This window comes from Bombus affinis, chromosome 5, assembly GCF_024516045.1.
Source record: "Bombus affinis isolate iyBomAffi1 chromosome 5, iyBomAffi1.2, whole genome shotgun sequence".
Classification (NCBI taxonomy): Eukaryota; Metazoa; Arthropoda; class Insecta; order Hymenoptera; family Apidae; genus Bombus; species Bombus affinis.
The window spans coordinates 7,097,798-7,125,506 of record NC_066348.1 but is presented as its reverse complement, the minus strand read 5'-3'; the positions used below and the strand labels follow the sequence as shown (position 1 = coordinate 7,125,506).

The 27,709-nt window shown below is 28.4% G+C and overlaps 5 protein-coding genes across 10 annotated transcripts; 3 read left to right on the top strand and 2 right to left on the bottom strand.

The window, feature by feature from the left end:
- Positions 1–641: 641 nt before the first annotated feature.
- Positions 642–11,400, top strand: LOC126916951 (uncharacterized). Its single transcript, XM_050723296.1, has 8 exons — positions 642–745; positions 914–1,510; positions 7,039–7,152; positions 8,051–9,679; positions 9,770–10,054; positions 10,136–10,366; positions 10,449–10,630; positions 10,928–11,400. The coding sequence occupies exons 2-8, from the start codon at positions 1,376–1,378 to the stop codon at positions 11,355–11,357; spliced, it is 3,006 nt and encodes a 1,001-aa protein (XP_050579253.1). The 5' UTR covers positions 642–745; positions 914–1,375; the 3' UTR covers positions 11,358–11,400.
- Positions 11,401–13,634: 2,234 nt separating this feature from the next.
- On the top strand, positions 13,635–17,897 carry LOC126916631 (sulfotransferase 4A1-like). 6 transcript variants are annotated; one of them, XM_050722626.1, is made up of 8 exons: positions 13,635–14,228; positions 14,318–14,335; positions 15,644–15,868; positions 16,144–16,243; positions 16,678–16,873; positions 16,951–17,077; positions 17,191–17,285; positions 17,356–17,897. In XM_050722626.1, exons 3-8 carry the CDS (start codon positions 15,661–15,663, stop codon positions 17,659–17,661), a joined length of 1,032 nt encoding a protein of 343 aa, XP_050578583.1. In that variant the 5' UTR covers positions 13,635–14,228; positions 14,318–14,335; positions 15,644–15,660; the 3' UTR covers positions 17,662–17,897. The 6 variants fall into 6 exon arrangements, with proteins under 6 accessions (XP_050578583.1, XP_050578582.1, XP_050578579.1 ...); XM_050722623.1 differs by having other exon boundaries at positions 13,637–14,228; positions 14,318–14,431; positions 17,356–17,895; XM_050722624.1 differs by having other exon boundaries at positions 13,637–14,243; positions 14,318–14,431; positions 17,356–17,895.
- Positions 17,898–17,974: 77 nt separating this feature from the next.
- On the bottom strand, positions 17,975–19,472 carry LOC126916629 (GTPase Era, mitochondrial). Its single transcript, XM_050722619.1, has 3 exons — positions 18,968–19,472; positions 18,443–18,877; positions 17,975–18,366 (listed from the first exon to the last, which is right to left on the bottom strand). Exons 1-3 carry the CDS (start codon positions 19,208–19,210, stop codon positions 17,992–17,994), a joined length of 1,053 nt encoding a protein of 350 aa, XP_050578576.1. The 5' UTR covers positions 19,211–19,472; the 3' UTR covers positions 17,975–17,991.
- A 544-nt stretch (positions 19,473–20,016) lies between these two features.
- Positions 20,017–22,990, top strand: LOC126916636 (uncharacterized). Its single transcript, XM_050722630.1, has 4 exons — positions 20,017–20,478; positions 20,645–20,846; positions 21,052–21,247; positions 21,330–22,990. Exons 1-4 carry the CDS (start codon positions 20,388–20,390, stop codon positions 21,621–21,623), a joined length of 783 nt encoding a protein of 260 aa, XP_050578587.1. The 5' UTR covers positions 20,017–20,387; the 3' UTR covers positions 21,624–22,990.
- Positions 22,397–27,672, bottom strand: LOC126916626 (protein HID1). Its single transcript, XM_050722609.1, has 12 exons — positions 27,480–27,672; positions 26,901–27,260; positions 26,735–26,788; positions 26,440–26,663; positions 26,124–26,365; positions 25,809–26,039; positions 25,602–25,727; positions 25,282–25,538; positions 24,958–25,201; positions 24,751–24,893; positions 24,505–24,671; positions 22,397–24,425 (listed from the first exon to the last, which is right to left on the bottom strand). The coding sequence occupies exons 1-12, from the start codon at positions 27,543–27,545 to the stop codon at positions 24,203–24,205; spliced, it is 2,337 nt and encodes a 778-aa protein (XP_050578566.1). The 5' UTR covers positions 27,546–27,672; the 3' UTR covers positions 22,397–24,202.
- Between the last annotated feature and the right edge of the window lie 37 nt (positions 27,673–27,709).

The window sequence follows — 27,709 nt, the reverse complement described above, 5'->3', positions numbered from 1 at the left end:
TAATAGTAATTAAATTAATAGTTTTAAAATATTCGATACTTACAAATAAGATATTGTATATTAAATATAAAATGAATCAATACTTGTAAATATTCGTACTTTGGTTATCAATAATATCGTAAAATTATACGAATCACCAATATCACTTAAATTCTCTTATGACGTTCACAAATCTTGTACATTTTTTACAATTAAATGTTTGTATCTTTCCGTCATTAATCTTTATTTAAACTCTTTCACAACCTAACCTAAAGGTACAAAACATAACAACATAACTCTAAATTTTAAACAAATTGAAATTCCCTTAGAGAGTATATACCCATTCATATCTTTACAATAAATATTATTTTATTTCCTTGATTATTTTAATAACTAAAATTAATATATTTCTTTACATCGTACTACTGTATTAAATTTAACTTCATCGAAAAATTGAAACGATACTTTCATTATATCATATGTTGTTTATCTTCTTGTTATTTTTATGAACAATACAAAAAACAAAAATAAATTAATAAATAAAAATGTAAATATTATTAGGGGCAGAAAACTGGATAAATATGAACTATGAAAAATATGAACATACTGCATATATATTAAACACGTTACGAAATATCATTATAGTTACAAAATATCAATCTCAAGAGTGTAATAGTAGATACTTAAATGCACAATACACAACACCAAAATTAGTTAGTTACCATTAATCTGTGAATATATAGCATGAAATATAAGAGGACACAAAGTAAGTGATAAAGAAATAAACACAAAATAGATAAAACTTTTAGATTTGTATGAAATAGATGTGAAATAAGCTATACGATAATTGAGCGGCAATGCGTCATTACTGATTGTTAATGTCAATATGGCTACAATAATATAAATTTATCGCTTTATTCTTTACGTGCCTTAGAAGATTCAAAAATAGAAAAACCCAAGAAAAAAGTCGAAATTTTCAATCACTTTGTCGATCTACTGTTGGTCTATATACAATGCTTCAAGATAGACCGCGATGGCAGCGACCAATTACGAACACGGTAAATGTGTAATGCAAAACAGAGGTCTTCGATTGGTCGAAATTCGTACAACGTTGGAGGGGAAGGGAAGTGAATGTATGCTGGTCTGGCCCGAACGCGGCTACATCCCCGTGTCAGATCAGCGAGCAAGTAGTAACGCTGACGTTAAAATTTTGTCTTTTGTTTAATTCATTTCTATTTATTTTGCCGGTAATCTGGTTGAGTTCGTGGCATCGTTGAAACAAGCGGCTGATGATACGGGGATCGGGCCAAATAATACAAGCATCGGTTTCATGGTAAATTTTCAGTGCGATCAAGTAGTCGAAAGCGAATTCAGGCAGCCTTCAACGTAAACAAAAATGGAGTTAGGGGAGGGAGACGCGCAAATTTGTCGACTTTGCGGTCAGTGCGAGAGTATCTACATTGACGTTTTCGGTGAGGAAGGCACCAAACGATTTTTAGGATTAAAGATCCACTCAAAAATCAACATTCTGGTGAGTACAAATGTAAGAGGTGTGTCATGGGGTCCGGGCCCCGTTTGTAGTTAGAGGAGGGGGTTAGAAAAATGGCCGGAGGGGAGAAGAGCATGAGAAGAAAAGATATTCTTTCTTTTTTTTTTTGCTACCTTTGTTCTATTATATTTTATTCGCATTAATTTTCACTTGTGTAGTTTTAGTACTAATATCGTATATACTTCTATGTTTTATGTTTGTTTTGAGAAAAAAATATTTATTTCAGTTTCATATTATTATTCCAAATGTGTGTCAAATTGTTTACGTAGACTTAAAGACTTCTTAAATAAATCCTAAATAATTGTATGTAATATGTTTATGATTTAGAGATATGTATAATTGTATGTTATGATTATATACTGTACAACAATGACTATTTTATTAAATATAAGATATCTAGTTTGTAAGTAATCGTTTATTATCCTCATATTGCTATTCTTTATTTTATGATTATATTATGTTTTATACCTTTTTTTAAAATGAAATATTTTGTAATCAATGTTTTGTAAACGTAATTTGTTCTTGGAATCTGATTAACAAAAAAGTGAATTTGGATTTGAAAGTATTCATTTTTGTAATCTATCTTTACTTTTTCAAGTTTATATAAACATAAGAAAGTAATTGTTAATTCTATATCCAATATTTTTTATATAAACACTATATATTTGTTTTTAGATATTTGTAAATGATTATTAATATTATTGTATTTACATAATTATATTGATAAGTATGAATGTTAGCAATATGTATTATTAGAGTGGGTACCAGATTATAAGAATTTTCAGAATGGTGTATCTACAGAGCGGTAGGGTTTTAATTAAATTGTTTATATATTCATAATTGTTCTTTAACAAGACAAAATATGGTTTGTCAGTTCAATTAAAATTTGTACAGAATCAGATCTTCAAGTAAGATTTTAAAAATCACATATATTTAGTATTTAGATATTTTGTTTGAATCGCAGATAGATGAAAGGGATCCTCTGCCCAAGGCGATCTGTGTTCAATGTCTGGGCAAGCTCGAATTCGTTTGCGACTTCCAAGAGGAGTGTCTTCGCACCCAACAAGTGTTACGCGATCGATACAATCTACCACCCTTAACAGAGATTGTAAGTTCGTATTCAAATTTAATACATAGCTCTACCGCTCATCTATGATGCTACCAGAGCATGCAGCTCACTTTTTTCTTTGAAATTCAAATAGTATAAAGTGGTATCATCTGGTATTTTGGTTCATAAAACAATTTTCAATCATAACATAAAAAATTGTTTATTAAATATGCAGTTTTTAATATATTTGTATTTATAATAAAAAGTATGTACCACAAATACCGGATTAAATTCATTTTCTTCAATAAAACTATTTCTGGTACCCACTTCTACTTTTATTTCAATCTATCTCTAGGCTGAAGTAAAGACTGAAGATACAACACCAAGTACATCAACAAACAACAACAACAATGAAACCAACAAAAATCTTAATTCTCCTAATGATGGAAGTGTTAAAGAAGTAGAACAACGTGTTTTAAGAACAGCTACAAAGACTCAGAGAAACTTGAGGAGTCAACAAGTGAAAGGCAATGAAGAAGCTCCAAAAGAGCAGAATAATATTCAAAGTACAAGTGGAGACAATACAGAGAATATACAAATTGTTCAAAGTTCTGAAACGACTCCCACGCGATGGCTTAGAAGTAGACAAAGTACAGAAACAACTGCTACAAACGAAACAGTGACTGATACGCCAATTGCAAATAGACTTAGAAGTCATGATAATACTGCCACAGAAATAACTGTTAGTCCACATAATAGCCCTAATGAAATTGGTGAGAAAGTGGTTGGGAAGCAGCAAGATCCGCACACTATACAAATTCCAACATCAGCATTAAATAAACTTCTAAGTATCGTGTCAAATTCTCCAAACATCGAAGTTTCTGTAAAAGAATCCCGAAATCAAAGCAGCGATATTGAAGATATTAGTTTTACTGTAGAATTATGTAAAAAGGAAAGTGACGATGTAGCTACTGTTCGAGCGCGAGTATTTCCAGATCAGGGTTCCTGTTTGGTGGACAAGGCAATCGTTGGTCTTTTACAAAATCAAAGTTGCGTAGAAGTAAATAGTATAATAAACACCATTATCAACAGTAGCCTGAAGAATGGCAGTTCAACGAAATTGAAGGATTCTGCTGAATTCGAGCAAAAATGGCAGGCTTCTCAAAACCCGGAAGAACTTTTCAGGATCGACGGAGAAGAAATTCGTGTCGACGATAACGTCGAACATGTCGTCACGGATAATCAAAACGGCTACTCTTGTAAATTGTGTTGTAAGTTCTATGAACGTAAAGACAAATGTATGGTTCACGTGAAAACCCACCTCGGTATTAAGCAGTATACTTGCATTTTGTGCAACGCTAAATTCGTATGCAAGTCCGATGTAATGAAGCATATTCGATGCTCACATACTAATCCTAGACCGATACAATGCCCAAAATGTCCAAAAAGGTTCAAGTCGAAATTTTATTTAATGGAGCACGACAACGTGCACAAAGGTGTGAGACCTTATTCTTGTACAGACTGCGGTCAAAGTTATCATCACAAAGTGTCTCTACAAATCCACATGAAATCACACTTACCTCCGCAGAACTTAGCTTGCGAATATTGTGGCAAAGTGTTCCCGTATCGTACGAGATTGTTAAGTCATATAGCTAGCGTACATTTAAAAAATCGTCGCAATTTCAGGTGTCGATTCTGTTACAACCTGTATTCAAGTCTTTCAGTTTTGAATGAGCATATTAAAACGCGTCACGCGACTACATACACTTGTGAAGTTTGTAGTAAAACGTTCAAAGTCGCGTCCAAGTATAAGGCTCACGTGTTACAACACTCAAATCCTAAGCCGTTCGTGTGCAACGTTTGTAACAATAGATACGCCTCCAAAGCATTCCTAAACGAACATCTATTGAAGCACGAAGGGCTGAGGAAACATATCTGCCAAAAGTGTGGTGCAAGATTCGCACAAGCTAGTCATCTGGCTGCACACCGACACGTGCACGGTGAGAAAAAACATGCCTGTCCGGAATGCGGACGAAAGTTTAATAGGCGTGATAACATGAAGGTACATAGAAAAAGACACTTTGAAGAAAAAAAGACTAGTAATAACAAACAGAAGAACGCATCTAGTGGCGACGTTGCTTCCACTGCGTCCAACGAAAAGTAACGGTACTGACATAACTCTCATATTTTTTTAAGACTTAACTTAATTCATGGGTGAGCTAGGACTTTCCAAAAGAGACGTTTTTTTTAACTCTTAGTCAAACAACGTTAAGTTAGTCGGTAAAGCATTAGTTATTCAATAAATCAAAATTTTCAAAAATATTGCTGCAAGAATTAAAAGTAAAAGCTTTTTTAATCATGAAAAATTCAGCAATATTAATCATGATATTGATTAATTTAGTTTTAAATTTTGGAGTAACTTATATTATCGGGTGAATAATTGCAATAGGGATCACTCAATTTTTTTCCTCTTTCGTCGCTCGTTTCTTTTTTTGTTTTTCCTTCTTCTTTCTTTTTTTACAATAAGTTAGTCGTCATTTTGTATATAATGTAGTAGGTGTGCATTTAAGAGACTACTGGTATCTCCTAAGTATTTTTTCCATTTACATATACTACATTAGAAAATATTTTTGCACGTGAAACATTATTGATTAGAATTTACCAAAGCTATAATAAAGACAAGCCATGAAACATGACAGAATATTGGAATAAGACATAACAAAAATTAAAAAAAGAAACGTCACGATTGATACTTATAATTGTAAGGAAGCCAAAGAGTATTATTGGATTCATTTTTATGGAAAATTTGTATGTCTATCGCACAGTTAACTTTCTAGGAAAGATTAATTCATGAAAAGATGTAAATACAGGGCTTCCAAAGTCAAAAACTCCGACCAAGAAAGAATATAGAAGTGAAAAAAAATATTTTCTACATATTTTTACATGACTGTTTTTAATAGAACTGCAAAACTTTTAAATAATACATGTATAAAGTGTATTTTATTATATTTTCGATTCTATTTTATATGTAAAATTACAGATGTATATAGATGAAGATTCAGAGCAAAAATAATGATTCATATAAGAAAATTGAAAATTTGCAAAATATATTATTATTGATTGATGATGAAAAGTCTTTAGATTTAAGTAGACTATTGTTTCCGATAGATCTTATATTATTAAAACTAACAGATATTTTGCTATAAGGGTAGCGCATACAATAAATTATGTAAGAAAGCATATTATGTGATTTGCTAGAAAGAAAAACGTAGAACTATGTCGTAAGTGCCTTGGTCAACTCAACATATATTTTATTCATGTATTAAGCAAGAGCATTGGTGAATGAAAAAAATCGTTAATGATTCTTTGAGTACGTATCACGTGCAACATTGATCTTCCTCCAAAAGAAAATTAGTAGTAATTCTTTGTGCTCAAATTGTTCCAATATAATTTAGGAACTATATTGAATATTTTGAAAGGGATGTTACATGAAATAATTGTTAAATAATAAAAAATAGGAATAATTATGATATACATTTTTTCATTATTTTTACTTAGAATATAATAGTTTTATATGGAGCAGAATTTAGTTAATGATGATAATGAATTGATAATGTTTTAGTTATTATTTTATACAATGCTTCAGGATATTCAGTATATGTATAATACTTTAACTTTTTTTTACAAAGTGAAACGTTCTACTTGTTTACCGCGTTTCCAAGATAAGAGCGCAAAGAATTATGTATGAACTATGATTATTACTTTTCCTCGGGACAAATTGTTCCCCGTGAGAACTGTTAATAAAATCGTGCGAAGGATATTATGTCTAACATTTAAACTCTTTCCTCAGATAACATAAGTGATAAGCAATAATTATTATTTTGTACAAGACGTTTGTTAAACCAATCTATTTTTCCATTTAGTAGGTAATAAGTAAGTCGATATATATATTGTATATATATACACTATATATACTGTGTATATATCTTAAGGTAAACATTAATATGTTATTAATGTGCAGTATGAATTAGCGTATATAACAATTTTTCGACAATAAAGAAAAAAGCATACATTTGTTTAAGGATTCTACAATTTTTCTCAATAAAGGTACGATATTTTTGGGACCGCTAATTATTTGATTTTTAGCCTTATTTTTCTCCATACCACTTCTAACTCATCTTGCATGGTAATTTATTTTTATCTTGCATGTACATAAAAGATACGAGTCAACGAGGTTTGTTCTGTTACTAATATAATTCCCCTGTAGAATTCTAAGATAGTAGAAATAGCAGTATATTATTACTAAATTTAAAGTCATTTAGATTTAGTCTTATTTTATTGCAAAATAGATTGTGATTAATTGGGGTATATCTTCTAGTAAAGTGTTGTGCTTTTTTTATACTATCTATAAAGATAACGTGGATCATTCTTTGGACACAGAAGTTTCTTTTTGTTGTTTCAGATAAAGAAGAATGATGGGCTGCCGCAGATTGTTTGTTTGCGGTGTTTGGGCATCCTGGAATTCTTCTGCGACTTTTACGATCGCTGTCATCTGGTACAAGAGGGCTTGCAGGCTGTAAGCTATTGTAACTTGATACATTATCTAACTAAAATCTCACATTTGCCCATATCTACTTGTTGTTAGAGAAAATAAAATATACCAATATTTTTCTTATAAACAAACGAAGACAGCTTTAAAATGATAGGGAATAGACAAAAATTTTATTATGCAAAATTTAAAAATTTGGGACATTCACGCGTTATATAAGCTACACTGGAATTGGAGGCGTTCTAAATATTTGTATTTTGTATATTATATTTTAAATAATAGTTGTATATTTATATATTATTTACTAAAAGGTATTTATATTTTCTTAAATTGAATCATGTACTCTTTCATATACGATTAATTTAAAAGGTATTTAATTTCAAGTTTGTAAAACTTGTATGAAATACAAAGACAACATGAACGTAAAAGCGCTGCTTTACGTTCCTTCTTGCTTTTCATAAGATAAGTTGTATGAACTTAAAGCTAAAATACCTTTTAAACTTATCGTTTTCTGTGCTTGAATACTTTTTATAGAGAAAATCGAGCCTATTATTAAAAAAGTGTATGAAAAGATATATAGCTCAATTTAAAAAAATGTCCCCGAAATCTTTGAAATTCCTCCGCCTCCGGAGTAATCCACATATATCGTTTGAAACAATTTAGACGAAGAAGATTGAATAACATTTTTATTTTTATATGTGATATAAAAATATATAGAATATTTCGAAATTAATATTTAAAATCCTAAAAAGAATAAGATTTAATTTTTGTATTCACTTGCTGTATATGATTTTAAGAACATTTTGATTTCACTGATTATAGCCTACGTAATCAAAATACTTTTTTTTAAATTATAGAATTAAAATATTTAGAAGCTAACATTTCATTTTGGAAAGATTGGAAATATTTTGTTTCTATTTCATAGAGTCCAAATACAACAGATGAGAAGTTCCAACAAGATAGCGATGCTGAATCTGATAAGGAGAACGCTATTCCATCTGCGAATGAGACAAAACGGAAAGCTAAGGCATTATCACCTGAAAGTATAAAGAGTACAAAAAATTATCTGTCCGAAAATAATACGTCGTACTACAGGACTGAAAGAAAAGAAGAAAACATCAATCTCGGAAATAATTCCCCTATTAATGATGTTCACTCGGTTACACAAACTAGGGTACATTTAAACAATGTAATTTCATGTGAAAAAATATCGGGGAATGACCAGCGTGATGCTAGTAATTTAGAAGAGAATACAAACAATTTAAAACATAAAAATTTAAACGACAATATATCGAGAAAGACTGCAATTCGTACAAGGTCAACGAATAACTTGAACTCGCCGCAAAAAGATGAGGAGGACATTAGTATAAATACACATCAGCCTGTAGGACGTAGAATAGGGCGGAAAAACAAATTGGAGAAGATGAGAGGAGTCAGTTTCTCAGCAGGCAGCAGAAAAAGAAGAAAGAGGGAAGAAGAAAAAGAAAAAATAATCGAAACTGATATGGGTAAGAGTGATAGTTTAAATAGTAGTTTAAAAAATTTGGATAACAAATGCAAAGGAAGCTACCTGCATGTTATTTATGATAATGATAAGTCCAATAGTGTGATTAATAATATTGAAACCTCTCCACACAAAACCAAACCACATGTTGAGCAAGAGGCACTGAAGGAACAGGTGGCAGTAGTGGACACATCCTCAAATATAATTTATACCAAAGTTAAGGAACCTAATATTGTATATATAAATAATGAAAATCATACTGATGATGATTTAGTAATTAATAAATTAAGAGAAATGGAATTTGATGGTAAAAACACAGAAAAACCTGACAGCTATTTGAACAATACAGAACATTGGTCTGTAAAAAGTAAAGCAATATCAGTTATTGTAAAGCAAGAGAAAGGAGAAGCAGAAAGTATTCCTCCTAGTGAAATTGAAAAGACAAATCAGCTTGTTTTGATTCCTAATGAGATACAGAAAGATAAAATTGTAGTGAAGAATCACGATCAAAAAGGGAAAAAGATAGATTTAACGCGGATATCTTGTTCACTGGTAGAGGAATCTGAAAAAACTGAAAATAGTGAGATTAATATAGGAACAGTACAAAATATTATTAAGCCCTCTGATGCTTCTAATAATCCGCAATCAAAAATATTTACAGAACAAAATCGTGTAACCGTTATAAGGTCTTCACAATCTAACGAATTATTAAATCCAAAGGTGATGCAGGGAGATTCCATAGAACCGTGCATTGCAATAGATGTAACAGACCAAAGTACTACAAATGAGATAGAATGCAACCTCAGCAAACGTTCATCATCTCGATTCAGTGAAGATAGTTTTAATAAAATTAAAAGTAAAGATAGATCGTTTGGAAAAATCTCCGAATTGATAAGTGACGAACAAAAACAAGCTATTGAGACTTATTACACGGTGGACATGTCGATAGTAAATTTAGAAGAAGTTCAAAAGAATATAACGATAATTAATAAAAAGAATATACGCTGCGATATTTGTGGCTCCCTTTATCTCAGGATGGATAAGTGTCAGGTAAGTTGTACAAATTATTTTTGTTATATGTAAGAAATTATTCAAATTTGTAATAAAATACATAATAATAGCCATATTGAATTCTTGTAGGTACATATTTGGGGACATTTACAAATGAAGCCCTATCAATGCAAAGCTTGTGACTTTACCACAGTTACTGTTAGCAATGTTCGATGCCATATCAGAAAAAGTCATTTAAAAATTAAACCATTTGCGTGCCATCTGTGTGAAAAACGATATGTAAATGCCATTTTATTAGAAGAGCATATTAATACTCATACAGGTGCCCGTCCATACAAGTGTAAGCTCTGTGATTTTGCAAGTTCCAGTAGACAAATATTAAGTTATCATAATGCCACTCATAAACCATTGAAGGTACCATCAATAAAATTGATTAATCTATTCAATAATATATTAATTGCCGTATTTTATTTATTCATTTAAAAACTGTTATAGGATATTAATTGTAAACTTTGTGGGAAAGAGTTTTATTCAAAAAGCAGATTACGGGCACACATGATCGTACACAACAAAGATAAAGCTGTTATGTGTAAACTATGTTCTGCTTATTTATCTAATGCAGAAGCATTAGAAACACATCATAGAAACATTCACATGCAAGATTATGTATGTAACATATGCGGCAAACACACCAAGTCAAGAAAAGCTTTACACAATCATCAAAATGTAAGATATATTTTGTTAATTTATTTAAAATTAATTAGTTACTGATTTGAAATATAATTAAAAACACAAATTATATTCATAGGTTCACGCTGCTGCAAAATATAAATGTACTCTATGCCCAAATGTCTATAAGAGTAGTCAAATACTAAAAGAACATCTTTTAAAACATGAAGGTATTAGAAAGTACAAATGTAATGTCTGTGAAAAGTCGTTTGGTCAGCAGTCTCATTTAGCTGCTCACATGGCAGTACATAGCAAAATTAGGTATGTTTTCTAATAGTTTCTTAATGGTCTCTTACTTCACTGAATGAAGAAATTCATTAATGACTGGAAATATTAGAACTAATTGAAGTATTTAAATTAAAGCACCAATCATATTCAGAAAGTTTGAAATACTTTTAATATTATGATAACAATGTAAGATATTAAATGCAGTATAAAGCAATTAAATAATTTTATTTTTCTTCTAAGATATTTAAAATATATATTAACATTATATGGCGGACAATATGTCAATAATCATTTAATATTATTTATTTATAATATATGTCTTATGTATAGATTTCATTGTCCTGGATGTGACAAACCTTTCAATCGTCTGGACAATATGAAGATACATACTAAACGATGTAAACCATTTTTGGCAAATCCAGAGCTAAAAAATCTTTTAAGTAGGAGAGATAGGACTATATCATTCAATAATATAGCAGAATTAACTGCAGAACTAAAGACTGGTAATATGACAAATTCTATGTCTCAAGTTTCTCTAGAAAATCAGAATGATGAAATGTTAGTAGTAAAGACTGTAGAGCACAAACAAAAGACTGCATTAAATCTTTGCAAATTAGGGTTAAATATTTCTTGCATTGAATCAACAGAAAAATCTTCTGAAAATAATGCAATTAAAGTCACAAATATCAATGATGGATTAATTCCAGAAAATGAAGATGTGTCAATTCTTGAAAACGTCTTAGGACCGGAAAATTATTAATATATTTTCTTCATTAAATTATGCCTATTATTTAAAAGTACTTGAACTTAGGAACATTTTATGTTTAACAAGTTTCAATAGGTTTGACTAAATTCAGATGATAATGTTTAAGGTTTAATATTATATAATATTTTTATACAAAAAATACATTTTGTGATAAATCGACTGTAGATTAAATAGATTATCGTATGAAAATCGATTTGCACGATAATTTGATTACTACTGTTCCTATTCGAAACAGTACGTAATTTATTATTATTTTATTGTTCGTGCATTTTGATGATTCTAAATAACTATACTCGTCTTGATAATAAATTGATTTCAAGACCAAAGAAAATTATCAGTAAAAATCTATTTTCTTACTTAACTTACGCAAAGGTGTATCAAAGCAAAATGATACACTCTTACGCTTATTTAGTTGTAAGAAAAAGAAAAGACTGATTAAATTTATAACTGCAAAAGTTCCTATGTAAAATAATTAAGCTTTGAAAATGTATTCATTCATGCGTGAATGATTTTTGCGCGAAAGTATATATTATTAAAATCTCTTTATAGTCATTTTTATCATAGTAATGATTTTTTAGTCATTCAATTTTTTATATCAGAGTGACAAGTCACACGAAATGCTTGCCACTTAAACCGAATAAAATATTAAATAAAAAGAAATAAAAAAATAAAGACGTTTTAATATCCATATCCCAAAAATTTAGTCTATAAAAATGATTTTACTAATACTGTTTATCTATCTTTAATTCTTTGCGAATAAAATGATTCCAAGCCGAACACTTTGTGGAGTCATTTGAAATTCTCTAGTGGGTGGGCAAAAAGGTATAACTGAAATTTTCGTCAGCAGGATAAGTGTACTAATATTTTCTACTACATTGCTGCTGTCTTTTATTTATGATTCTAATAGTACATGTTAATTTCATTTCTTTTCCACTCCTTTACCTGAAATTTTAATAATATATCCAAAATCTAACACCTAATCTTACATTGCATTTTAAATATTACATGCGCTTCCCTGTGAAACTAATAACTCTGATTTACATCAAAGAAAAGATTTCCTCTTTGCTTAAACTCTTTTGCCCATCCATCAGACAATTATTAGCTCAACATTGAAGTAATAACAGTAGCTTTTCCGAATCTATTATTTTTTTCGACAAACGTACGTACATATAGTATGTACTTTAAGTGTTTATCTGCGATTATTTCTGTAACTAGTGGAAATATGAAAAAAATTCTTTAGATGAAAGTTGTATAGTATCAAGGGAAACATATCATGATGATAATTGTTTGACCTTGAGATAACATTGGAATGAGCTGCACAGATCATTTTTTAATTTCCAAGTAGAACCCTACATTTTGATTGTATATTCTTCTGTAGTTAATATCGAACTACAGTTGACGTGCCGTTAACATTAGCGTTACCCTTATGTGCACCACCTTGGAAAGGCTACCCGATAATCTCCGTTACTTTTGTAGATCAAAATAATTGACTTGAGCCACGCCGATTTGATTCTGTTTATTAGTTGCCATACGATTGCAGTGTCATCAATATCTATATATTGTTGCAATCTTGTAATTGGAATAAAGAAAAGAATTTCGTTATAATAAGTTAGTCTTACACTAAGAGTAAAGATTAGTGAATTTTCATGTCATTTTCTATTGAAGAGAAAGTTGAATATGTATTATTCCAAGGCAATGGATTTTTATCTTATTTTGAAGTATGCAAAAGATTTTATGAACATTATCCTAATCGATTAAAATCAGATGTTACTTTTCCCTGAAACACACATACAAATACATAAAATTCATAAATACAATTTATCTACAGTAAGGCGCTTTAATCGAGAAGCTAGTAACGTCGTTGTGTAACGCCATCGTGTGAAAATAACCCGTACCCTGTTGTACTGTCCCTATCTCTTCTTCTCATCTCTTAATGCAGCCCTATAAGCGACTCACGATTGACCGATTAGAAGGGGGGACGGAAGTAAAAACCAATACCGTGATAATGATAATAGAGAGTAATTTTTGTCTTACATATATGATTATTATGATTATATTATTATTATTTTGTATTTAATTTAATATCCAACAAATGTTATGTAAAATAAATATTTTTTTATTATTAAAAAGCTTTGTAAACTCTAAAAGTATACTATAATTTTGCTTTTTTAGTAAAAAATTTAATAATATTGAAATGTTCCAATCATGAATAATATTCTGGAGATGATATTACAGGAAATATCTAATAATTACTAAGAATTCGGGTCTCAAGTGTCGCAATTATGGAGAGATAGAATGGTGTACATTGGGTAACACAGATTGACGCACATCAAATCTTTAAAACGGCGTATGTAAATTACATGTGTAGGTATTGTTTTCTCGAAAGATCTCGAAATCAGCTACAAGAATATACAATAAAAAGTGTAGGGTTCCATTTAAAAATTCGAAAGTGATTTTTACAGATCATTTCAATTTTATCAAGGTCAAACATTTATTATATCATCATGATATGCCCCCCTCAACCATACAACTTTCATCTAAAGAATTTCTTCGTATATTTGGTAGTTACGTAAATAATCACGTGTAGACATTTAAAGCGGACATATTTGTATGTATTTGTTTTCATGTTGCCGAATGTATGTGGATTTATAGATTACGTGGATGGTTTACTCTGAACATATATATACATACATATATGTGTCAATCGCCTTCGAAGAGATAACAAATTAAATGTTAAAATTAAGTGCTATTTAGATTGTTTCATATCGATGTTTATGTAAATTCATTTTATATTTTGGATTTGGTTGTAGTTTGGATAACAAACTTATTACCAGAAAATAAAAGGATAAGAAGTGAATTAGACCGGTAGGAACGTACTTAGTTGAGTAAAAATCCGTTATCTGAATTCCCGTTATATTCTTCGGCTTTTATTCATGGATTCTTCTTATATTCAGGTGTACGTTCTGGTCACGGTGCGTAAACATCATCTCTTGTTAGTGATACATATAATTCAATAATCTCTTAATTTAATAACGAAGACTTTTCAACATCCTCATTGCTACATTTCAGTAAGTAATCACATTTAATTGTTGACTGGAAAATAAATATATATGTAATTTTCTGAAATAAAAATCGCTAATTTATTTTGATTATAATATTACGTTTTTTCATAAACGATTAATTATTTTAAAAAAAAAAAAAAAAACGAGGTGTGTTAAACACCATGAAATAATTTTTATTTTATTCGTATCTTTTTTAGACACATATGCAAGTTGTCAAATTAGATTACCCATTTACTTAATTACCATTTACTAAATTACTTAAATAAAATACAAATAAAATAGAAATTATTTCATATTTTTTAGCGTGTTTCAAAGTTGGTAATATTTTTTTGGCAAAAGTCCTATTATTTTACATTTTTTTAGTGAAACGATTAATGTTACAGGATCAATGTAAAATTGTTTTCATTGTCGTTAATAAATTTATTTCTATCTATTTATTATTTATTTCAATTCTTAAATCTTATTAATGAGTAAAAGATTATATAGATTGTCTACCCCCGCATGTAAATAAGGAATAAACTAGCTGCACACTGCTATTGACATATTTTGAACAGTGGTAGAAGGATATTGCTATAACCTAATAGTGTGTCACATATCATTTCGTAATGAAAGTGAACTTATGTCCGAAAACAAATCCGCTGAACAACATTTCCCGTGAGAGAAACACAAAGCCTATATTAATTAAAAAAACGTAATTTTAAAGCGTTCACCCAGGCTACTGTTTTGCAATTATGTTGGAATTACCCGCTGATATCCTGCACGTTTTATTATATACAAAATTGTAGATATCATGTCAGAGTTCCTTCTTATGTTCATCCCATGTTCAGGATTTATGTTTTTATTCTTTTACTCATTTATGGTTATAAACGTTGTAATTCTAAACATTTATATCGAGTCTCGGTAACGTGGGAAATGATCACTTGCAAAAGAAGTTTTACCAATCAAAATGATTTTACTTATTATTCACTGTATAATAAATATATTAATATGTAGAAATGAATATATAGAATAACATAATTAATATATAGAAATATTATAGAAAGTACTATACCTAAGATATTTTATACATCTTTGTGTATTAAGCGCATTCTCTGCATTTTTTGTATTTTCAAATTTCGTATAAATGCGTAACAATCAATAGATTATCTATTGATAATACACAGGGGTCGATAAAACTGTTAGTCAACTTCCATATCCGCCAATGGTAGCTTGTTACAGAGTAAAGATATAGAAAAATGGCCCTTGAATCACCGAAATATGAATACTTGAACGAAAAAGATACAAAGGAAATGTTGGAATTATTTAAAGGTGAAAGAACAGGTTTTGTCTTAGTGGGTGCAAAAAAATGGTTCTTTCCCTATAAATATACGACAGAAGGTAAAGGATTTTATAATTTTAAAGTTAGGCCAGACGACACGTGGATTTTATCCTATCCAAGATCAGGTAAGTAAATATGTTTTCAAACTTTTTATCACTGATGATAATGAAATATAATTCTAATTCTCAAAGTGATTATTATTTAAGTTTTTATACTCTTCCCTTTAAAAAAGTACCAAGGTTAAAGAATTTAAAGGCTTGTATGCACAGTGTCGATATAATCGATATAACTCAATTATTTCGGTTATCGATATCTTTTAAATTTAAATATTAAAAGACAGTATACTAAGATACTTTTAGAATAAATTTAAACACTTTACTTTGTTTCTAATTTATTCCAGGAACGACCTGGACTCAAGAATTAATCTGGTTATTGTCAAATGACTTAGATTTTAATAGAGCAAGGACGGAACGCTTGGCAGAACGATTTCCATTTTTTGAGTTAGTATAATTAATTAAATTAAGTTGACGAAGTCTTCTACAATATGGTGATTGTAGAAGTTTGCCACTGGTTTTCATAAAACAGTAGATTTTAATATGACAGAACTAACAGTTATACAATGTAACAATGCTAATGTTATACGAATTCATCATCCCTGAAAAATTATGCAATTTATTCCTGGCTAATATACAATATCCTGTGAATATAGTTAAAGAAAAAAATAGAATGTGAAATTCATCTTACATTAAAAAAAATTTTTTTTTATTTTATTAAAAATAAAACAATTTTTACAAGAACGGTTAATAGTCCCATAAGCAAAATCTAAAATCATACGTAGAAATATTTTAATGTATAACAGGTACACATATTGCAAAATGAAAATAACAGTGTTACATAAAGAATTTATTAATGCAGCTACAAATATTATTTCTAGATATAGTATGTTTTTTCATTCAGAGGTAACTCGAGAATTGATAAAAATGAATGAGGGAGATAAAGACAAAGTAGAATTTTGTAAAAAACTTGCTGAGCCAGGGTATGAAGTTTTAACAAAATTGCCTTCAAAGAGATTCATAAAATCACATTTTCCATTTTCTTTGTTACCAAATATTTTGGACAGTGGTTGTAAGGTAAACTTATAGTTATGAAGATGTTATATTGTCTTTTATTGTATAATTTTATGTAAAATTGTATTATTTCATGGAAGATGGTGTACGTTGCAAGAAATCCAAAGGATGTTGCTGTTTCTTGGTATTATTTAAATATAGGTATGAAAACTCAAGGATACATAGGTGATTTTCCAACATTTTGGAATTACTTTCAGAATAATCTTAGTAGGTATCACGCAAATTTTAAAATACTCATACTAAACCTAAATAACAAGATTAACAAATTTTATAGAACCTAAATTATGTCTTATATAATCCCCTATATAATCTTTTTTTAGCATATTGGGGACCATATTGGGAACACTTAAAGGAAGCATGGGCAAATAGAAATCATCCAAACGTTTTATTTATGTTTTATGAAGATATGCAACATGTAAGATAAAACACGATATTTGAAAAAGATTAATCCCTTTTTAAAATTTCTTTTATTTGCATATTTTTAGGATTTTTCAAAAGCAATTAGAGAAGTTGCTAAATTTCTTGGAAAAACTTATACTGAAGAACAATTAAAAGAAGTAGCAGACTATTTAAATATAAAAAATTTTCGAAATAATCAAATGGTGAATTCATCAGAATTAAACGAATGTGGTATTATGACAAAAGGAATATTTGTCAGAAAAGGCAAAAGTGGTGGATGGCAAGATATTTTTACTGAGGAACTTAATGCTAAAGCTGATAAATGGATAGAAGAAAATTTGAGAGGAACTGATCTCGTTTTCCCGTATTTTAATAACATTAGTAATAACTAGAACTGATAATTCAAACAGCTAATATCATTTAATTATTTTTTAATATTTTTAAGAAAAAATTAGAAAATTTTGGTTAGATAAAAAGGATGTGTAAATATGTGTATCGGAAATCAAGGATATATAGTCGAGAATGCAAAGCAAGTTCCTTTTCATGACTGGAAGATTGGGAAATAAATTATTATTGTTATTGTTAGGAAATTCTGTTAATTATAATATCAATGTATATAATATGATGATAATGATATATAATTATATCAATGTATTAAATAAATTTACATATTGTACTATAATATATAAAAGGAAAAAAATATCATTTATAAAATTATAACTTTATTTATTTAGTTGAGTTTCAGATTTTGCACATGTTACATTTATACAAACTATTACATTAGTTTTAAATGCATGACGTAATTCTTTCTCTATGTAAAATGATAAGCATTTAACCTTCTGGGCTTTTGATTTTAATAATACGGAGACATATCTTGTTTTAGGACACTGTAATGTTATAACAGTATTAATACTACCATCATCACCCAAATCAAAATGTTCTGTTATTATTTTTATTTTATATGGCATTTCATATGGAAGTATATCCATTAATTTAGCTCTAACTGTCTGTTCTATTATAACTTTAGCTGGTTGATCGCTATAACGTTTTTCATCATATTTCCAATTACTTACTTTAGCTGAGTCGAGCAAATAATTCTACAACATATATTTAAATATAAAACATAAATAATCATCGAAAATTATTTTTATCATAATATTTATTATAAATTACCCTTAAATCATCCACACCATCTCCATTAAGTGCAGATATCATAAAAATATCATCAAATTTTGGATAATTCTCTTTGTTTGTTAATAATCTTGTAACTTCTAACAATACCTCCTTCTTTTTTAATTTATCTACTTTATTAAGAATCATCAATACTTGTGAGTCTTCTCTTTTTTCCTTTATATATTTAAGGACAAAGTCATCAATCTTATGTCTAGTATATATATTAGTTACATCTTGTACTATCCCAATAATATCTGCTTCAATGAGTGCAATTTTAGGATCATCTTTGAATGAATCTGATAATTTATAAGTCTTTATTTCTTTAGATAGTACTAATCCAGGAGTATCCATAAATACAATTTGAGTATCTCCTTCTGTATATATTGCTTCTGCTTTATGCATTGTAGTATGAACTTTTGAAGACATCGGACATACCTGTATATTAATATTACATATTAAAAATACTTATTTTATATTAAAATTATGAAATAAATAAATTATTCTAACGTGTATGAAAATACATACGGATCTCTTTATGAGTTTATTTACCAATGTACTTTTTCCAGCATTTGGTAAACCTAGAATTGCTACTTTGACTAATTTTTTGGTTCCCTGATATAAGTCTGATGCATTATTTAATGCAGTTTGATCATTTGATATTAACTGTACTTCATTGCTAACATTCCAAATAGCAGAGCAAAAAAAGAATCGTTTAAAAAAAGATATGTTAGATTGAAGCACACATTGTTTGATTCTAAATGAAATCATTATGCCAATAAAATTATTAACACATTTACTGAGATTATAAAGAGTCTAATAGGTTAGGTTTGAATATTCACATGAATAAACTACTGTAAATTAATTTATCAGTATTATTTACAAATGTTAAGAAATGCATCAAGTAATATTTTTGATTCTATCAATTTATATTTACATATTTACAAATGTCACTAATCATATACCGATGACATGCCAACTTAGACACAAACTCAATACCCTATTTAATTTATAAGCTAACTGCGTAACTTATTTCAACTAATTGTTAGCATAAATTAAAGTCATACACATATATAATAATTAAATGTTTCACAAAAAATCATTACAATTTAAAATTTCTAATTAGAAAATGAATTAAACATATTTGTCATTTCTTTAAAATAGGAAATATCAAAGACAAAACATTTATTTTTCAAATGTTCGAACTTATTTAATAACATGTAGTATGATATAATAAAATAAAAATTAAGAGATAATAAAGAACGAAGTGATGCACAAATATGTAATAAAAAATATAATTTACTTCAAAACTTCTTATCCTGAAAAATTACATTTGAATGTTATTTCTTTAGTTTCTTCATATGTTATACATACACATAAAATATCATTATGATTGAACGTAAAAGAAAAAAATATATTTTCATTGTTAAATAATTGAGTAATATCAGGTAATATTCATCATTTTTTATTTAAAATAGATTATTTGAAAAATTTATTTTCTTCAGTTCTCTCTTCTAACAAATCCATGATGTATATTTCATCTGTGTTGGTACACCTGATTTTAAATTGACAATGACAAAATTTCAAGCTGCAGTTCAGTCATTATGTATTGACGTATATTATTCGAATCAGATTTGAATGCAAATTGTTGTTTGGCTGTATTGAATTTCTCAGAATGTTTATTAAACGTGATTAAAGTTCTTAAACTAAGAGAAGATAGAAATGTATAACTTTTTTAAATGCTTTAAATGTCTTTTTTACGAATGATGAATAACAGAATTACTTTGATGCGATGCATCGATTTAAAATGTACGGGCAATGAAACTTGAACTAGAACCATCCGCAACCTTTTTGTGAAGACTTTTATGAAAGTGGTACAGTTTCCTATAGTAGTTGATGGCCAAGTCTCATAAATAGCAATGAATATGTAAAATTGTTCAAACGGAGCATGCATTTCTGGATTAACAAACCGGCGGGCAGGTATTACGGTTTCACTGGCCGCCGATACCCTGCCACACCTTTGCCAAAGGCCCGCTTGAGTAAGAAAATATTTTCAATTTCTTTTTTTAATACATAAATTTATTTATTACTTACGATACATACAAATTTTGGTGAAAATTGTTTAATATACACAACAGCAAAATTATTAATCTCTTCATTAAGTAGACCAAATGATCTTTATGCTTATATTTGTTGTTTTTACAGATCAATCTAGATATAATGCAGATTTGAGACAAATGGTTACTCCACTTCACCGATTTCAAAATCTGAATGCTATGGGAAATACAGCTGGTCCTAGTAATATGAATACTTGCAGAATGATAAGAACAACGATAAGACCAAACAATGAAACACAACATTTTCCAGTTGGCTCTACTCAACATCTCCAGCTAAACAACATCTCCAAGTAATTAAAGAAAAAGGTCTACTAAGAGGATTCTGAGGAACATGTTCTTCTTATATACAGGGTGACTCACTTATACATGTCTATCACCAGAAAGTACTTATAAATGATTCGCCCTTAATGATAAACTGTTATGAACAATATGGATGTTTAAGGGACTATTATGAATATAATAGCCAAAAATATTAAAGCTTTTATTTGTTTACAGTAATGTAACAACTGCTGGAAATAATCAATTGATATTATCAAATACTACATCAAATGGAACAAATAGGAGCTTTTTGGATTTTTCGGAATTTAATGATGCAGAACTTGCAAGTTACAGATTACGGTGTGGTGTTTGGATAACTTTTGTGCTTGCAACAGGATTTGTGGCTGCTGCAAAATTTTATTTCAGTGATAGAGTAAGTTGAAGTTGAAATTTTTTATAAAGTAAATGTTTTAATTTCATTTCTATATTATTAATATTGAACATTTTCTCAACAGGGTCAAGGTATAGAAATATTCGTATTTTGGGGTCTATTAACATTATTATTATTTGCATGCTTATACTCTATTTTATGTTGTCGACATCATCACAATAGTCATGAAGAACATCAAATTCAAGAGGAGCGCATTGCATCTGTGACTGGTACAACTCCAATACCTAATGAAAATATTAGACCTATTTCTGTAGTAAGACAGAATCCACCACCACCCTATCATATTGCTATTTTGATTCCCTCGAACAATCTACCAGAAGAAGCTCCACCACCATCTTATGACAAAATTATGCGTTAGATTAATATTAGTAAATTAATATAAAGCTATATAAAATACTATCACTATTTTTCATATGCTACATTTTCTAAACATAAAACATTGATACACAATATTATCAAAAGTGCATCATTAACTATAAATATTTCATTTCCGAGCTTTTGATTTGTGCAAACAAAGAAACGAAGAAAATTTAATGAAGATATTAACAATTTTTCTAGGCTAGGAAAACTTTACATCTGTGATACAAAATAGTAATGTAACATCAATGTCGCCCATGGTAACATTTGCAACTTAAAGAAATATAAGAGACACTGTTGTGGGCATTATACACAATATCTGATTGTGAGTCAGAAAGTACAACTGATGTCCGCGATAATTTATGTTTAATGCAGTACTAATATATATTTTCCTTTTTTATACTCGAATAAGTTCATTTAAGCGAAATACAAATATACAAAATGATTTGCTGTAGAAAATGAGTAACGTTTCTTCACCTTTAAAGAAATTTTTCATTATAAAATATAAACATATAAGAGAAACCGATGTATTACCATAAAATTGCAATTCAGGTTGGATTAATATATGTATTTATTTACAAAGTGAAACCACTATTTATGCAATAAAATAAAATTGAAACTTAAGTTAATTTATAGAAAATAAGCACAAAGTCATATTAGGTATATAAACTGTTCACTTTTCCATAATCTATCAAGTTTGAAATAAATCTAAAATCTTTTACTATGAATTAAAGTACAATAACTCTATTGTATAATAATTTAAAAAAGCATAGGTTAAGTATAGTATGTGTTTTATAATACTTAATATTACATAATTGTACATAATATAGATAAGTGTGTACATACATACACGTATAATCTTTTCATGCTCCAAAATTTTTGGCTATGACACAAACTTAATATACATATATATGTATATGATTTTATATAATTTTTCTTTGTCAATATTGAAACTCTTTATGCAATAACTTTATTTTATATTTGAAATAAACTTATATAATATATATCATCACATAGAATATCATAACTAATAGTTACAACTAACAATGACTTTCAAGCTATGTTTCCGCATATTAAAATGTAGCTTGAACCAAGGAAAGTATTATTCAATTTTTTTGTTTTATTACTTTTTCAATTTAGTATACCAAATGTGTTACAAATTTCTAAATACACTACACTTGCATAGAATTGTCACATAATAATTAAGTGTAGGTGCTTCTTTTTTATGCATAATATGGCTTAATATTTTATTATATCATTTTATTACACATTAAAATAAATATAATTTAATCTTAAAGTACAACCATGTAATTGCACCAATACATAAATGATGTACATGAGTAGAAATATAAAAAGCATAAAAAAGCCTCTAAATTTTAAATAATGTCACCTTTATACCATCTTTCTGGCTTCTTTATATATAATCAAGGCAAAATATTTTCAAGAAAAATGATATCATTAATAAATCATTATGTTAAATACTTCACGTTGAAGTAAAAGATAAAATTATATATATATATAAATATATATAAATAACAATATATAATACTTAATATATATATATATACATACTATATACGCACTTACTAAATAAAATCATATTAATTTTTTAATCAACTACTTTAATGTAAATATAAAAAATGTCTTACTATAAAAATTCTATTTCATTTCTAAAATTAAAGAAATAAATATATTTTATGTTATAAGATCAGAGAATTTTTATAATTTGAAACTATAGATAATTTAAAATATGAGAGAAATATAAATAAAAAGGAACTTATTATCTTATTTTGAAATGCTCTAAAGCTAAGAAATTGAGATTATTAATGCATTTACAATGTAAAAATAAATTCATTTGTTTTTACATGCAAAATATATGATATACTTGGTTTTGTACCATCACAAAATAAAAATATACCAGACAGGATAAGATTTGTTAACTTCAAATAACATATTATGCATTACAAAGCGTGAATTATCAAGTTGTCTTTCAAAAATTTCGTGACTACTACACAGACATACAAAACCAACATTTTACATTATTTAGAATAATTTCATTTACTCTTAATAAATACATTATTACATTATCTTTAGTGATGTCAAACAAGTAATTGTAGTGCTTTTTTACTAAAAATATCAAGTTAATGAAATAAAATAGTTTAGACTAAAAATAGTTAAAAGAAATAAGAAACTACGTTACTAATTAAATAGATGTCAATTTGGTGTAATGATTTGTCATTTACATCTGTGAAGGCACTTACACAGTCGCAAATATTTACATATTTATCAGTGAAAGTTGAGAATTATAATACCATCATAGTTTCTCACAATCAATATTTGTAAAATCAGTTCTGTAACTCTGTGTAATAGAATTGTACGAAAGACTACACTTGTAAAAATGTCATTTGTTATTTAATAAAGTTGTAAAGTTCTTTATCATTTTTTTATGGTGCAATTTATAATAAGTATAGATCACTGAGATTTCTTCTTTTATATTAAGGAATGATACCTCATGTAAGAATAATATAGAAATTTCAGTGCTAAAGCTAATAATAATTTACTTAATAATAAGCATCATGTTTAAACTCTTTGGATTTCAAATAACTTTACATCAGTATCATACCAAATCGGTGGTTCGACATTCCTTAAATATATAACGCCCCACATATATGTTCTAAACCAAGCAGTTGTTCCTGCGTTTGCTTGATATCTTCTAATAAGAATAGGGTGTGGTACTGGTAATAAGCCAACTAATGTACCATGTTGCAAAAATTTCAAAATTTCGCTTTCATCAGTAAGTCCCCTAAAATATTAAAATATATATATATATATATATATATTATTGCAACAAATTACCAAGAAAAATAGTAAATTATACTCACTTATCAATGCATATCTTCTCAACTTGAGGTACGAGAACTTGAAGCAATCGCATAATAGTTTGTAATGGAAGTTTACTTTTCCATTGATATACCCATTCACTAGAAGGAACCCACTGATTTATATTATTAGAAGAATTCATATGTTCTGCCACTCTGATACCGCCTTTCTATTTAATCGATAAGATAACATGTAAATAGTTTATGGATGTTAAAGAAATTTGTTAATTATTTACACTGTGATCTTACCGGTATAACAGAACTTTTAGAAGTAGAATTCATTAAATCCTCTGCAGCATTCACGTTATTTTGATGATTAGGTTTTCCTACATCAATATTTACTGAAGGACTTAATGGATGTGCAGACTCTTTCTCAGTCATTTTTTCAATACCTTTAACAGAATTAATTCATAAATTCGTTTTTCAAATAATATATAATAAAATAAAGGAATATACCTGGTGTTTCTAATAAGGTTGCTTTCAAAGTTCCAGGTTCTGCAGGTTGCGCAGGATGTGAACCTTCCATTGCTGCTTCATTGACATTTTCATTAGATGTACTAGCGGGTACATGTCGTCGTTGTCTTTTACTGAGAGATTTTGCGATTGTATTACAGTCACTTGGTAAATTTGCTAAAGCATGAAACACTTGCCTTTTACGTATTATAGTATAAACCAAGTTACTATTTCCATCAAATTGATACTAATAACATATAAACTCTATTAAAATTTCCTTCTTCTCTAGATATTAAAAATTCTTCCTTCAATATATATAAAAGTTACCTGAATAATATTGTTAAAGATTTCCAAAAGAAAAAATACCAAATGATGATTGGTAGGTGCTGAGAATAAAAACCATGGAGTGCTAAATGCTTCAAGTAAATGTAATAGCTTAGTACTAGCCACCATTGATAGAGTTTTAAGGTATGGAGACACATTGACTAGAATTGTTAATAAACAATCAAATAATGGCTGTAATCTTTGGTGTCCGGTTGTGATTATCTTGTGAAATACAGTGACCAACAAATCAGCATGTGTACCTGTAAGTATATTTAGAAGTTATATATTATTTTTAAATAAAGTGTATTAATACTATACTGTACCTGTAAAAACGGGAATATCCATAGGTACAGTAGCTGTATATGGTTTATTTAATCTAACACCGAAATTACGTTCTCCACTCAATAGTAGTAAAATAAATACACCGATATGCATTAATCCAACACGAGCTGCAAAATTTTATTAAATTACTATGTATAATAAAAATACTAATCTAAATTTAGTAAATTATTAGAATTATAAATATTTACATTGATCTGCACGTGAATCATTTAAATGATACAATATAGGTACTAGTACTTCAAGAACATCTGAACTTTTTAGTACATAGTATAAAAATTTTTTATTGTAGTCACACATTTTCCAAAAAAAAACCAATAATTCTTGGTGGAAATGTACTTTCTTAGTTGAATTTGGCAAATACGTCTGCATTAATGGATTATTTAATAATCTTGTAATACCTTTTAATACAAACTGAAAATCTGAAAGTAAGTTTGTCATAAATCATGCTTTTATTCGATTATTTGTTTAAAATACATGTAATTAAATATAAAAATAAATGTCACCTTCATCTCGGTGAATTCGACTCAGATAATTAATGAATAAATTATCTCCAATACATCCTTCTTCTAATGGAGTACCACCACTAGTATCATGATCTAGTGTTACTATAAGGATTTGTAATGCAACATCAACTAATGGTTCTAACGAATCAGTAAATAATAAATGATTGTATGGCACTCCAAGTCCAACAGGATCATATGCACATACTGTATTCAACAATGATGTGAACATAGGTAAAGCATGTCTGTGTTAAAACATGGAAGGTTTTTTACCAATTTATTTTTATGCATTAGAATATATATAATAACTTCGAGTTACCTATTTTCAGAACTAGTTAAACGTTGAATCCACCTGTTTGGAGTCACTGACAAATCCAAGGGAGGATTATACATGGTTTCACTGAAGCAAGTGAGTAATAACTTTAATAATTCTGTTCTGTTCGAATCTAAAATTGGATATCTAGGAGGTGAATGTGCAAATCCTACACCAGCTTCCCAGATATATTCACAACTATCTATAGATTGCAGTTCTTCTGCTTTATCCTAAATAATTTCAAACATTTTAGTAACACTTTGAAATTTTCAAAATTTTCAAAAGACAAGAAAATGCTTACAGGGCCAGATTTTCTGTTTGCAGCTACTGTAAAGTCAGGACAAAATAGTAAATCCTAAAATAAAAATGGGAATTATAACAATATAACATTTCTTAACATTTTCTACTACTTTTAATAAATAATAAAATAAATTTATTATTTTAATAAAATGTATCATATATCTTACACAAAGAGCATTGAGTAACGAATGAGCCAATGGTATACTCTCTTCATCTTCTTTACCAGGCAAACTGGACCAAAAGAATCCCTTCCAATCAGGATCCTCAAAAATATATGGTAATAATCTTGTTAACAAGCGACAACAGTTTAAAACAATTTGTTGTTCTCTCTGAGTTCTACAACTATTATCAACTGCTTTTACTAATTTTTCCACTGCTTTGTAACACAATGTGGCTAAATTAGAAGGAGCTTCTTCTCTTAATATTCGAATTTCCGGTGCAGGGATTAAAGTAAAAATATCTTGTACATTAGTCACGTTTTCTGACCAAAATTGATCCCAGAAATTGTCATCTGAAGCATCAATCACCTATAATTAAAAAATAAGAATGTATTTTTTTTAACCTAAGTAGTAAATTGTAATTTGTTAGAAAGTTTCACGTAAAATTTAATTTATTTTATAGAAAAAAAGTTATTAATTTTAATTAAAAGTTATGCAAATAGCAAAAAAAGTTGTATATATTTTAATGTATCGAAATGTCAAATATATCATATGCTGCTGAATGAAATAATAAACAATAGCTTTTACCTGTGTCTTTGATGTTAATTGTACAACTGCTTTTCGAAAATTTAATTTTGTGTCAGCATTTCCCATGTTGTTCTATTTTTTTTGTCGATTTAAAGTAAAAGGTTTAGTACTAAAATACAGGAACGATTTGTTTCTCTCTAAACCAGAACGATGACGGTCAACGCCATGTTTATGTCCTAATAGTGCAGCAGTGTTACCAATATATCTTTATTTTTTTTAACTATAATTTC